Consider the following 15,283-nt stretch of genomic DNA (forward strand, 5'->3'; position numbering starts at 1 on the left):
TGGGTAAATGATGACAGATTTTCATTTATGAGTGAATATCCCTTTAAGGCCAAAAAAGTGAATCTAAATATTGCTGGCTACAAATGCACACTTCAGATGATCTAACAGCTGGATTCGCTAACATTTGTGAGATTAAGGGATTAAATGTTTATTAGACATTCAAAGACTTGTTTAAATTAAATTAATGTGCATTTGCTGAATACCAACGGTATATGAGAGCATTATAGCATTTGCCTTTCTATTACTAATAATAGAAAGGGAAAAACTGTAATACATTATACTACGCTTACTGGCTTTTGCGTAACAGCTCTGTTTAATAATTAATTAAACTAACATAGTAAACTAATGTAGACAAAAGTATAGGAACTCCAGTGCATTCTCGGAACTGGCTGCAAGGCGTTCTCAGAACTGTCTAAATAAAAGTTACAGCACTGTCAAAATAAAGATCCCGCTTTCAACACTTATTGGCCAAAATATCGGCCAGTGCCAATATCAGCCAATATTTCAGCCTTAGTGATAGATATCGGTCGACAAATAATGCAGATTTTGTCACTACTTATGCTATTTATTGTAAAAAGTAGCTTGTAACTACACTAGCTACATTATTTTAAAAGCAGCTGACCTACTTCTACACTACTGAAAAACATTAAGTTAATAGCAATGCTATTTTTAGTTAGTCAGTCAGGCCAGTGTTGAGGAGTAACTTTTGAAAAATGCTAGTCAAATTTTGCAAACTCACATTCAGTCTGGCTACATTCTAGTATATAACCCACTTTTCATGATCCAATCAGTTGGTGATGGATAAAATCAAACCCAGTACTAATTTATCACTCAGAAATGTCACATTTCAGATGTAAAATGGGATGCGAATGCCATTTCATGTTAATGTTAATGAAATGGTGTGAGGGGAAAAAGTGTGTTCTCTCACCTGTGGTCCTAAGGGGTACGTGGGGTGCGATTGACCCATATGACCATGTTCTGTGGGACTGCTGCTGGCATCAGACTGAACTGAACCAACTCGAACACCTGAGAGAGACAGAGAGAGAGAAAAGATATATAGACTTATTTCTCCATTCTTAAACCTGCAGTCCGTAGTTTTTCCTCTTTGTCGCCATCTCTGTTTCGAAATCTGCAATTGCAGTTATTCGCGGAATTATCAACTTTACGTGGGTTGTGCCTCGGCACGGCACAGTGCAGATGAATCCAATGTTTTGAGGAGAATGTGCGGCTGTCAGTCGCCGCGCCGGAGTGGATACTGATTGTCATTCAGAATCACAGATTCTACTTTTTGAAAGTATGATCAACATAAGAATTTAACTGGAAAATGTCATCTGAACAAGTAACATGCACTTTTGTTCAGACCAACTAAGGGGAAAAAAAGCATTGCAGCAAATCACGCTTATTAAATCTAACGATCGCTTATCATATCACGTCAAACCGAGTAAATTATACTTTGTTCTCAAATTGTTAATGTTAACAACAACAGCATTGCGTGACTACATTTAATGGGTATTAGGGATACCTGTAGTTCAGTTTCCATTTCTGTGCAGTCTAATTTCTTATTGTCATACCAACAAATTAATGTTCCTTAGAACTGGTTCTCTTTGAAATACAAACACATGTATCTGTAAGCAGATGCATATTTAAAACTGGAAAATAATCTAATTTTTACCTTTCAAAAGCCCTTCCGATATTATCCTTGTTTTTCGCATGGGCCCGGTTGCATTCACTTATTTTCTGCAGCCACTCCGAAGTTCGAAGTCTTTTGTATTTTACAACGGGTGAATCTCCAGTTGTCACTGGTGATTGTCGTTTGAACCTTTCTGGATCCGCCATCAAATTGATAAGTTTAATTATATTAAGTGCTGTGAGAAAAGGCTATAAATCTCCACCTCCAACATCACACAATATAGCCTACTAGCCGAGACGCCTTCTTTACGTACAGATGTGACGTAATGACACAAAGACAAGCTTGAATTTCCCACGGAAATCCACCAGTACCACTGGAATTAAAAACATTATTTTGGGGCAAGCAAAATTCAAGTACATACACTGGCTGGCTATGTACTTGCTCAAAAATTTATTTTGGATCATTTATTACCCAAAAAATCCTTTATTCTTTAAAGGACTGCAGCTTTAAAGAATAAAATCCTTTTCAATAAATTCCTCCATTTTCCCCTCCCATAACCACATATACAAACACTCAGAGACAGTATCATGCTGTGACGGCAGTGAGCCCTCAGTAGGGTGCTCTGTAACTGCTGCTGTAAAGCGTTTTACCAATAAAAGAGCCTGCACACCATGTGTTCTCTGCTAAACACCCATCAGCACTGTTACATACACTTCTCAGTGAATCCTTAATTCAGCGACTCACAACAAACCACACATCAATTTACATGCTTGTGTTCTGTGCTGATCTGAGATACTACACACCTGCAGTGTTATTGTAACATAATTGAAATACTATTTACTAGTTTTTATCAATATTTTGGATTAGTTCAAAAAATCTTTATTTTAAATTGTAATAATATTTCACAATATTACAGTTTTTACTGTATTGTTGAACCAATAAATGCAGCCTTGGTCAGCATAAAGGTCCGTTCACACCAAGAACGATAACTATAAAGATAACTATAACAGCGTTCACACCAGCAGATGATATTGTTCTGATTATTCTAAGCGCATGCTTGTCTGTCTCGTTAAATGCTCGAACTCGGTACAGCAAGATGGATTCTGATTGGCTGTCAATGTTTTTATCATTCACCAGCTGGATAAAATCATTCTGAAAGTGATTCCAACGATATTGTTTCTCTCTGCCGTTATCGTAACAGCTGTGGTGGGAACTCTGCTATTATTTAATATTGAGAAAGATTTTTTAAACTATATCTTTATGGTTGTCTTTTAAGTTATCGTCCTTGGTGTGAACGGGCCTTTAAAGACTTTTATTAAAACATTTTATTTTTTTATTTTTTTACTTTTGAACGGCAGTGTATTTTCTGTGGTAACTGACAGAATGTTACAGATGTTGTCCATAGAGCTTAACTTGAACCTGGAACATTGGGACTCATTATGTGCAATACAGAACACTATTTATACTGTTGAATGCTTGAATCTGATTGGTTGATGAACGTTCTAAGGTGTGCAGTTATTTTCAGGGCAATGCACAGCTAAAGTAGTTCCAGGCAGGTCTTGATCGCATTACAGTTCCATATCACTTTGCCAATTGATTTCAGTTATTTCAAAGTCCTTACAGCCAACAACAGCAAAACAACCAAAACCCACAACGACACTGACCAAGCAAATAAATATAGTAAACAATAGAATAAAAATGACAAATTATTGCATGTTTAATACCATGTTTTTTGCCCCAAAATTATGTTTTAATATGTACGGAAAGCAAATACTCTCTTTCTCCCGCTCTCTCTCCCAGTCAAACGCACACACACATACAGTACACTCACACACTCGAACAGAAGCATGTTGTCAGAGCTGCTCTGACAATTTAATCAGTAAAATAGTTTAACAACTTAAAATGAATTTCTCACTAGCAAGGTAATAACGGCGCTGTTCTTGGAGCAGATAAACATACAGTTTCGCTATTAGAGACGCTGCTGCCGAACACAGTTGAGAGGCGCACACTCGCACAGACAGGTAATTCACACAAGCTTAAAGCGTAACTCTCGCCAAAATGCAACCTAGGGTCTTTTTGTTAATCTTAAAAGCATAATTAGAATGGAAACGCCACTTTTAAGTTTGACCGTATTTTCGTTTTCGGTCAAATTGCCTTTTGAATGGGAGTGCATGGGGCACGACTATAATAGAATCAAAATCGCTATTTTTAAAACACTAAGGAGGCTCGACACAACATGAAACTTTGCTCAAAGTATCATCAGGGGCTCTACACATGAACTTGAGCATTGAGAACACTGTTTGTGTACACAGAGGTTACTAAAAAGAAAGACTTTGAACATCTCACTGTAGCTGTTGTTGTTTCCGTCCGCCGGCATTTTGTCAGTCAAAAATAGTCGATCTCCGAATGCAACGTAACAAGGGAGGAGAGTAAAGATGGAAAGCTCCTAAAGCTTAGTTCCATATAAATTCATGGATAATTTGTTGTTTTGTTGTTAGTGAAAGTCAATATTGACCTTGTATTTGAAAAAGGATTGCTCATATAAGAAACAATACTAAAATTCAGAGTCAGCTCATTCGCATTCCGACTATTTTTGATTGACAAAATGCCGGCGGACGGAAACAACAACAGCTACAGTGAGTTGTTCAAAATCTTTCTTTTTAGGAAACTCTGTGTACACAAACAATGTTCTCAATGCTCGAGTTAACTAAAAAACTAAACTACAGTCAAACTTAAAAGTGGTGTTTCCATTCTAATTATGCTTTTAAACGAAAGTTTGCCTCAGGTAGATTAGCAAAAAGACCCTAGGCTGCATTTTGGCGAGAGTTACGCTTTAAGGCTGATTTATACTTCTGCGTCGGTAGGCTACGCTGTAGGCTACGCGCCGGTTTTCATTAATACTTCTGTATTGTTGTCCGTGTTGACATGCAGAGGGAGCATGTGAAACCTGAGGGAGGGGTTCTAGCAGACCAATCACAGCGCTTGCAGATCGCGTAGAATTGACGCGTTGTTACATTTTTGGAGAGGTGCACACAGCCTACGACGTAGCTACGGCATGAGTTTGACGCAGAACTATAAATTCGGCTTTAATCTCTCTCTCTCTCTCTCTCTCTCTCTCGAGTCTTTATAACTGCATTAATAACTGCATTAGACTGTTATCAGTGGCTGAGCCTCTGTTACTAGCTCTAAAATGACATTTTTGGAATTAGCAACGGAGGCCTGGGATTAACTCTTTCCCCACCAGGATTTTTGTTAATTTTCACAAAAAATGTCATGGCCCCGAGAATATTTTATTGTATGAATATCTGAACATGCAATATATCAAAAGATACAACAGACCCTCTGCTTTTAAACAAAACAATCTGTTTTATTCAAGCTTCATGCACTCTTTTTTTAATCAACAATTGAATGTGGTTAAGTTTGATAAAAAAAGCAACCCTTTGAGCAAAAAGCTGAGAAAATCACGTTTTTGTCTAAGACTACGTCTGGATCAGATTCAGTGTGATGATCAAAGCATAGATGCAGTAGATCAAGTCCATTAACACTCCTAATGCTTGCACAGTCCTAACCCCTTCCTGGGTCGATATTTCAGTCAGAAACATTAGGCTTTGATTTATATGCTGTTTATTGTTGATGATCGCATTATTTTTCATATGCATCTGTTCTGCTTATATATGAGATTGTTTGTTTCTGCTTCTTTTTTGCCTGCGTTTTGATCTAGAGATTCTATTCTCGTTCAGAAGATGTGTCATAACGTCCCCTAGCGTTTTGCAGTGAAAACACTGAAAGCCATAACAACTCGTCAATGGCAGGGAAGCGTTTTCTCACAAATGACGAGATAACTCGTCCATGGCGGGGAAAGAGCTAATGCGTAATAAATAAATTCTACATTTATTCAGCGTTTAAGGCCAAAACCTGACCAATACATCATCTGGTCAATATTTTGAGGTGTGGTAACCATAGTATAAGCGGAATAATTGACTCTGTTGAATTATTAGAAATAATAATTATTAGAAATAATAACGTGGCTTTGCAGTGTGACCGCATTACCACCTTGGGTGTGCATTATTTTTCTAATAATTCAATGGCCTGAGGTAAATTATTCCTTACCTATATTTAATTAGCACACCATACCTCTTATTTACATTCCCTTGCATTTGTATATAACATGATATCTGTGCATACATATATGGTCTATTTTTTTTATATATATATATATTGTACTTTATTATTCACTTTATTCTATTTTATTCTATTGTTACAGAGAAATGTCCAGAATTATAAATGGAACTGGTATATACACGTAAATAGAAATAGACATAATTATGTAGAGAGAAAAAAAAATAATATATATATGTGTGTGTGTGTGTGTGTGTGTGTGTGTGTGTGTGTGTGTGTGTGTGTGTGTGTGTGTGTGTGTGTGTGTGTGTGTGTGTGTGTGTGTGTGTGTGTGTGTGTGTGTGTGTGTGTGTGTGTGTGTGTGTGTGCGTGTGTGTGTGTGTGTGTGTGTGTGTGTGTGACCCAAACTATATAGGGTGGTCCAACTTTTTTATTATCTGTCTTGTCGCTGTCTTTCTGGCTGTACAGTGGAAGCTTCTGTCACTAAGGACATTCTTGTAAGTGTAATCATGCTAAAAACATAAATAAAGCTCTTTCTGATTCTGATTCCAACCTTTTTTTGGAAGACAGTATTTAATCTTTTTTATTTTATATTATTTATCTACATCCATTTGATAGATCCTCTTTCAGCAATGTTAAATAGTCGACATGAGGCTAGTATCAGAGTTCATCACACTGACTTGAATAAAGCATCATTCAAATATGTTATCATGTATAATTAACTCTTATACTACAGGGCCGTTGAATGCTTGAATCTGATTGGTTGACGAACGTTCTAAGGTGTGCATTATTTTCAGGGAAACGCACGGCTAAAGTAGTTCCAGGCAGGTCTTGACCGCATTACAGTTCCATATCACTTCGCGTAGTCAACTGTAATAACGGAAAATCGGATACAAATCATAACAAGAAAAAGCATTTCGCCCCATGCGCTTGATCTGCAATTTTCAATGTCTAGCTTCACAATCAATAGAAACATGCGGTTTAATTTGAATAAACAAACTATAAAGTCCTATCTATAATCAATAGAAAATTAAACTGAATATAGGCTAAATAAATGGATAGTCCTGCAGCACGGATTTTTATTGCAGATAATTTAACAAATAAATAATTATTGATAGGCCTACTTGTTAAAAGGGCTTTGGGTTTCATTTATTTGGCTAGTCTACTGTCATCTGTCAATAATAGAAAGAAAAAAAGAATTAACGAATTCATTAAAACGAATTGAATTAATTAATAAATAATAATATTGACGCACATGCTTTTCTGTCTCATTATTGCAACATCTCTCTCTAATAACTGCATTAATAACTGCATAAAGCCGGGAACACACTTTAAGGCCGGTTATGAATGTAATTTGATACTTATATGACTGATCATGCCCAAACGCGTGTTCAGCGCGTTCAGTCTGTTCAAAGTCGGTGTTTAAAATCTGCTGCAGTCGATGAAAACAGTCAGAGAATGTGTCAGCTAGTCGTGTGTCCCCAGCATTAGTCTGCTATCAGCGGCTCAAACCTCCGTTACTAACTCTGAAATGACGTTTTGGAATTAGCAACGGAGGCATGGGATTAGATGCGTAAGAAATTAGTCCTACATACAAGAGCGTTTTAATGACAAAAACTTTACAAACGTCTTGAAATACATAATCTGAACAATGTTTCGAGGTGTGGTAACTGTAGTATAAGCGGAATAATTGACTTCAGGCCGTTGAATTATTAGAAAAATAATGCACACCCGAGGTGTAACGGCCACTCCGCTTCGCGTCGTGACCGCATTACCACCTCGGGTGTGCATTATTTTTCTAATAATTCAACGGCCTGTCGTCAATTATTCCTTACATAGAGCTCATGCCATATCATGCTAAGTCTATTTAACCAGTCAGGAAAGGATCAGGCATGGTCTTGGGTTGTATAGCTAGCTAATAATAGCTATATTGCTATAGCTAGTCATCTATTTTTGTGGTACACTGCCTTTGGTTCATGGTCAGGGCTGGAGTCTACTCAAATCCAACATATTGCTTTTTCTACTTATATGTAGTACACTTTTTCTCTTTCTTTCCTTCTCTCAAAAGCTGTACCATGAGAAAAAGAGCAGATTAAAACTAGGGATGGGGCCGATCCGATCCAGTATCGGTATCGGGACCGATACCAGCGTAATTCACGTATCGGATTTTCCCGATCCAACCTGCGGAGATATCCGATATCCTTGAGTCATGTCTGCGCTTTAACGTTGTCTGCTGAAATGACTCCAAAAGTGATTCCTGCCGGCTAGTCTGCTAGCTGGCTGCAAACTGCGGAATGGATTTCCTGAACGGAGGCGCGGCTCAATGAGACACAGAGTTATGAGACACGCCACCGCTCAGGAAATCCATTCCGCAGTTTGCGGCCGCTGTGTGGAAATTCTTCACACTGGAAACACCGCAGAGCAAGACAGCAAAATGCAATGTTTGCAAAGCCGTAATTCAGAGCTTGTTGAAGCTCCCTCGCGTCGTACAACACAACGAATGCAATCAAACATTTAAAAAACACCACGTTACTGTGCGTTCACACCAAACGCGAATAGCGCGTCAAATTAGTTGGACGCTTGAATATTTTGAATCCATTCGCGCGCCCAGAGCGAAATTGATGCTCGCAAAAAGCAAAAGTTTGAAGCGAAATTGACGCGCGTCTGAGGCGAAATCCGCTTGTCTGTTTGCAACATGGCTGATGTTGATCGAGCATTCATCGAGAGAGTTACAGCATCGGAGCGAGGATCACCCTTTAGATAGTGTGTGTGTGTAAGATGTTTACACTTGCACTTTTCTTATATTTCAAGACTCAAGTATTTGACATTTTGGGAATGTAATAAATATTGACATGACCTACAGTTGCATATTTGTTTTCAGAATGGGATTTTTCCTGTTAACAGGATTTACTGTTTTTCTGACTTCCTTTTCTGACCTTATACTTACCATACATGCATAAATATGTAGGCCTACATATCATACTTGCCTGTTGAGAGAGGAGTTTATTTCAGCATCATATAAAATAAACAATAATGATAATAATAATATTAAAGCAAACACAGCTCTGGTATCGGAATAGTATCGGTATCGGCCGATATCCAAATTCAGGTATCGGGATCGGATCGGAAGTGAAAAAATGTGGATCGGTGCATCCCTAATTAAAACTAATACTGACAAAACTAGCTTGCTATAACTTGTGTCATTACTACATTTTTGTCTGTTCCTACACTTCCATGCTGCTCTTGTACATTTAATAACTAGGAACAGGCAGGCAGTGATGGCCAAAGAAAAACAAAGCAACTGATTTTAAATGGTTCTTCACTTACAGAGGCTTTTCTGAGAATCACCATGGTAACATACCCTCATTATTCCAGAGATCACTGGAGGGTAAAGACCTGTCTCCCAGGCCCTAATCTTACACACACACACACACACTGGTCAAACCTAATAAAAGAGTTTGTAATCAAGCGACCCAGCACACTTATGAAGAACATCTGCTGATGACCGCTCACCTGAGGAACGCTTAACCCCACTATTGTTTGGTTAGCGGTCAGCCGTTCTGATGTGTGCTTTTATCTACACCACAAGATTATGATTAGTTAGTTCTGGTTTTCTCAGAATTCCTGCCAAAACATAAATCTTGCCTGCGAGGAAAATTGAGCCAGAGAAGTAAAGTCAATAATAAACGTGTCATAACTCAAAAATGAAATCATGTAGTTTGGACTGTTTCCGAGACAGTAACAGTATTCTTGTGTTGAATTGTGTTTCTTGTGTTAGGCTTGATCATTGAGTACTATCATACAATTACCAAACATCCATCCATCCATCCATCCATCCATCCACCAATCAATCAAGCAAACAAACACAACAGACTGAGAGATATGATGCCTAAATTAATTTTTAAAATTAAATTGATTATTTAAAAAAAAGGAATTAAATTATGAAGTAATAATTATATATAAACTAGTATTATATATAAAATGATATACTTTATATAAATATTTGATAAAAAATTTTTTTTAAATCAATCACAATAAAATGTAAATGTTAATTTAACACATTTTTAATCAAAAAAATCACTCATATCAATATAGTTCAGTCATTTCTGTGAGGTTTTATAATGACTCTATTGTTCATATTTATTTCATGCTATGTTTTCACACTAATTTATACGTACACTGCTGTTAAAAAGTCCAAGAGACTGTAAGATTTTGTTTGTTCGTTTTTGAAGTCTCCTATGCTCACCAATGCTGCATTTATTTGATCAAAAACACTATAAAATACAGTAGAAAAAAACAGTAATATTGTGAAATAATATAATAATTTAAAATTTGAATACATTTAAAAATTTAATTTATTCCTGTGATCGCAAAGCTGAATTTTCAGCATCTTTCCTCCAGTCTTCAGTGTCACACAATCTTTCAGAAAAATATATTAAAAGATTAATAAAGCAAAAAGATGACACAAACAAAGTTTTGCATTATTACCATTGTTTTTGTAATTGTGGGATGATCACATATTATCACAGCGCTCTTTTGTCCCGTATTTGATGTTCCAGATGAGCGACAGAACTAATGATGCAGCGACGACGTGTTTGTCTCAAAGTTTGGCAAATGACAAACATCAGAGGAAAATCTCCGGTGTCAGACTCCATTATCATATGTTCACGAGCTCAATATCAAAAATGAAAAACAAAGCAGATTCCGCTTCTAATCAAAGGAATCGCTCTGCTGCATAATTGATGAGGAGCATCGCATTGACAGAGCACATGACAATATCATATATAAATAATGCTTCCGTTACGCATTGATGCTTTTGGTGTGACTTGGCGAGTTGTGAATAATATATCACGTCTATAAGTAAAGCAGCAAAGCGTGGCCTATTGAACCGGTGTCTTTCATTGGTTGAGTGGGGAACGCTTGATCCCTTTGCAAATAATAGTAAAGTTAACACATTTTAGTTGAAGAGGGGGGGATCAATAATGAATAAATGTACAGGCCCCTCATCTCAGGAGGGTTTCGGTGTGTTTTTTTCTCCTCCTCCATGCAACAAAATTAAAAAGCCAAAGGAGGAGTGATGGGGTGCCTGGGGATTATCAACAGCGATTCACTCCCATTACCCAATCCCATTGTTCTTATGACCTGTTTATTAAAACAGCCTGCGCCTTAAGTGGATTACTCTTTGAGCGCTGAGGATATCATTTGTCTAAAGAACTGATACACACTCTAGCTGAGGAGAATTTTTCCTGGGAAGTCTCACTTCCCTCAACCAAACTAAATGCCATGTACTAGCAGCCAAACTGCTAGTACTAGTTACTGTTTTAGTTTAAAAGCCTGAGGGTGTTTCGATAAACTCGCAGACAACGAAGAATACGCATGCATGCTTCTCAAGGTTGACAGACTTACAGCACCACAGAAACCACTTATCAAACCGCCGAGGACCATTATGGATACTCAGCCTCGCTCACTAATTTATAAAGGTATTGATAATTGAGCGTATTTTGAAACATTCGCCCATCCTCTCACACAGTGGGCAATGGGCACCAACAGGCCGGGTTTCTCTGAGCTGGTCAGACAGTGTCTCATTTGTAATCTCCTCTTGTGTAGCCCTTAAACACAACAGAGACCCAGAGCGACAGCAAGAGGGAGAAAACCTCACCTAGTGAGTCTAGATGTGCCAGTTCTGATAAAGTGGCTAAGACGCCAAGTGGTCAGAGTTCGACTGTTCTTATTTTCTTTATAAAAACTTCCTCAAAACAGGGGTGAGACAATGACCTCTGAACAGTTTTATGATGTTATGTAGACTGCAAAATATGGCAAAACATGGCAGCCATTGAAACAATATATATATATTGTTTCAATGGCTATCATATTTACACTTAGAGTGCCTTAACACTTAATTGTTTAACTCAAAATGTAACAACCTTGTGTTTATGCTTTACAAGCTCTGATAAATGGCAATGCCATCAAGAATTTCTGCACATCATGTAATGGATATAATTTAATATAACAAATTAAAAATAAGAAATAATATGTGAGATATTGCATAAAATCACAATTATGAGAAAAAAGGCACAAATTGCCAATCTGGGGTGCATTTCCCATACAATGATGTAACTCCTACCAGTCAAGTCAAGTCACCTTCATTTATATAGCTCCTTTTACAATAAAGATTGTTTCAAAGCAGCTTTACAGTGATAACAGGAAAATAATGCAAAAAAGTTTGTTTCTGCTGTACAGCAGATCTAGAGAAACTAACCAACTAGTCATGACTGTTTCCCAAAAATAGTAGGGACATGGTTGCACCTCTATCGTTGGAACCACATTGGTTCAACAATATAGGACTGTTGTTAATGGCGTCAAGCGCAGGTGGAGGATACTTCTGCTAATGCATCTTTTCGAGATCTCAGAGATGCAGTTGTAACGAACATGGCACCTAAAGACTGCTTCACTCGTTTTGTTCCATGTCATTTTGCTTTATTTGATGTTTGATTTATCGAGGTTTCCATCATACTTCATACTTCAGAGTTCCCTTGTGCATTTTACACACACAAATTTAAATACAGAATGTACTGAATGTTAGCTTACTTATTGTTGCCAAGAGCATTATCTATTTAAATCTACGTCACTTAACTACATTTCTAACCACAGCTCAAGAGCTGTAGTTCCAACCATTAAAGTTTGCGATTCTGGTTGCAAACTTTCATTGAAATTATGTTTTTTGGAAACACCAAATCGTTGAACTATGTTGGTAACGACAGAACTTGCGACCATAGTTGGACAACAATGATTTCGGGAAACGCGCCCCCCGGTTGTTAAAGCTGGCATCACACATTAGCGTTTACGGGTCCAAACTCTCAAAAGCAAAAACCAACAGTGCTAATATACTTGTGGTATGCTATACTACTGAAATCTCCTTTTCTTTATATCGAAATCTCAGGTGGCCAGACAGTGAATGGACTTTTATGAATCATTCAAATACTTGTGTCCAGGACACAGAGAGACCTGAAACTGTAGTGTACACCATGCATTTTTAAAAACGTAGCTTAAAGATGTGCTGTTAATGAAAAGTGCTCATAAATGTCTGTTGAGATAGTATTCTCAGTAGAGACTTGGACCCAGAAACAGTATTCGACACGTCACGACTTGATATAAGATTGGGTCAAAAGTTAAAAAGAACAGAATTTATTTGAAAAGGATAACATAAATGTCTTTACTGTCAATTTAATGCATCCTTGCTGAATAAAAGCATATTCATTAATTTAATAATTAATCAAATTAATTAAACGCTTTCAGTTCCACTGATCTTTTGAGAGGTAAATATCCATTGAGGTTGAACGGGCACAGGTCAATGCCAGGAACCAAAATGGCATTAATTGATCTCATCTATGTTACATTTCAATGCCGAGTGAACACCTCCCACCACCCCGCCAAGGACAGCGCATGCACAATTACAAAAGCCAATGTGTTTGTTGTCATCTCGTTTAGTGCCAAATAGCTTGCAGATAGCAACACTAAATTGACACGGCTGAATTAAACAGTCATTGTCGAGGGCTCGGTTAGAGGTTGGCATTCGCCCCCGCAGACATTTATGAATCAATTTTTCCTTCCATAAAAGAGGGGCTTTAACACTTTCAAAGGAAATACATTATGTCATAACTTCAGTGATGGTGAGAGATGCTCTTTCAGGCTATTCAGAATCGACAGCCCCCCAAACCTGATCTTAAACAACCCACACGTGTGTGTCCGCTTTGTGATCTTTCGTCTATTTATCATCTCATTCACTATCACGCGGTTAAGCCAATTTGAATTACAAAGCGCACTGTAAGCGTCCCACTTGCTTTTGTGCCATCTAAAAGGCATGATGAACTGAAACAGGCCATAAATGTGTTGCGTTATCACAAAATAGAGTGCATGATATTATCTGAATTATCTATTGATCCAACCAATCCAACTGAAAGATGTTTAGCGATGTATTGATCTTCCCCATTGGGATCTAAAATATGACTGAGATTGAAGCCACTGTAAATACAAATCATTAAGTCTGATGCAGTGACCTCTTTGAAACACATTAAACTGTATTGGCACAAAGCTTATGATTTGATTCATAATTTTGCTTAGGGCACATAACACACTTTAATTTTTAAGCACCGCTGATGTATTGTTGACCACAGGATCAATAAAAGTTAAAACCCATGGAAGACAATAGATTGCATTTGTGCTACAGAGAGTTTAAAGTTTAAAGCCCTGGCCACATGACTGACAGGTCACATTTAACACAATTGTAAATCCTGTCAATAATCAACCAATTGTGTTCAAATTGTTGGGTTATTGATTTTGTTAATGTAGCAGTTGAAACCAGGGAAATAGACACAGGCGATGTTTTGAATAGAGTACTTGCTGCATATGCACTGAACACATAGAATGGAATACTGCACATATGTTTTTTTTGCATTATATAATGATAAAAATGAAAAACAGTAGTGATAAACTGTAGTGGCTTACTTGAGGGTAATCCATGTATAATATTTATAAAAATGAGGGATGAGGGAATTTTGAATACAGTTGTATCAGCCGAAATTGGAAATATTAAATTGTGCACGCTTATATCTGCTATTTTTACATAAAAATTACTTTTACAGTAATCTTCACTTACAATAAATTTTTTACTTTTTTAAAATTTGATAATTAAAATATGTAACATTGCTAAATGTAATCTTTAGCAAAATTTTAATCTTTTACATTTTTCATACTATACATTATAATGTTGTGATGCCTACAGTCCCTAGTAGCATTTTAGTGTTTTATTTTTAATTTATTTAGATTTATTTATTAAATATATATAGAATTTCAATATAAGCCATTTATCGTTTATCGATATATTTACCGGCCACTTCACTGAAATAAATATCGGCTTATCTGTATCAGCCAGGATTTTAATAATAAAAAAATACAAATACTGTATGGAAGTTCGACTCAAGTGCACTACATTGTGGGATACATTATTTCATTGTGCTATGTTATGTATACTGCATATTTTGACAGACGTAGCCTATCCGGGTAATCCATGTATACTGAGGATTGGTACACTATAGATAGACATTATACATACTTTATGCTGCAAAAACAATATCAGTATAGTATTCTGAACATGGCAGTGTGACGAACTGATATAGAGAAGTCAGGGATGAATAAAATTCAAAGCAGACATTGACAGATATAATGAGATAAATATGAGAGTTATGGAGATAATGAGATTAATGGACATGCAGGGAAATCCTAAACTATTTCTACAATATACAGTATAAATGTATCTGGTGTCAATAAATAGCACTAATTTGGTTCATCTAAAGCCCCATAAATCTGTATGACAATTTCACGGCTTCTTAATCTAAACCTCCTTGTGGACAGAAGAACTCCAAAAAAAACGCACTAAACTCTCAACGAAACAGGAAGGCGCTCTTTCAACAAAAGCTCAGTAAGAGGAAGCTTTCAATGCCCAACAGCAGAAAAAATTGTTCCGAACTGCATTAG

At 37.0% G+C, this 15,283-nt stretch overlaps 1 protein-coding gene across 1 annotated transcript in view; it reads right to left on the reverse strand.

Moving 5' to 3' along the window:
* Positions 1–15,283, reverse strand: part of pou6f2 (POU class 6 homeobox 2) — a gene marked incomplete at its 3' end in the record, with an annotated part of 121,139 nt that overhangs the window by 88,771 nt on the left and 17,085 nt on the right. Inside the window, exon 3 of the mRNA XM_082183998.1 lies at positions 929–1,026. Coding sequence (XP_082040124.1) covers positions 929–1,026 — 98 coding nt within the window. The remainder of the gene's footprint in view (positions 1–928; positions 1,027–15,283) is intronic.

The sequence above is a fragment of the Leuciscus leuciscus genome (assembly GCF_965113295.1).
Source record: "Leuciscus leuciscus genome assembly, chromosome: 11".
Taxonomy (NCBI): Eukaryota; Metazoa; Chordata; class Actinopteri; order Cypriniformes; family Leuciscidae; genus Leuciscus; species Leuciscus leuciscus.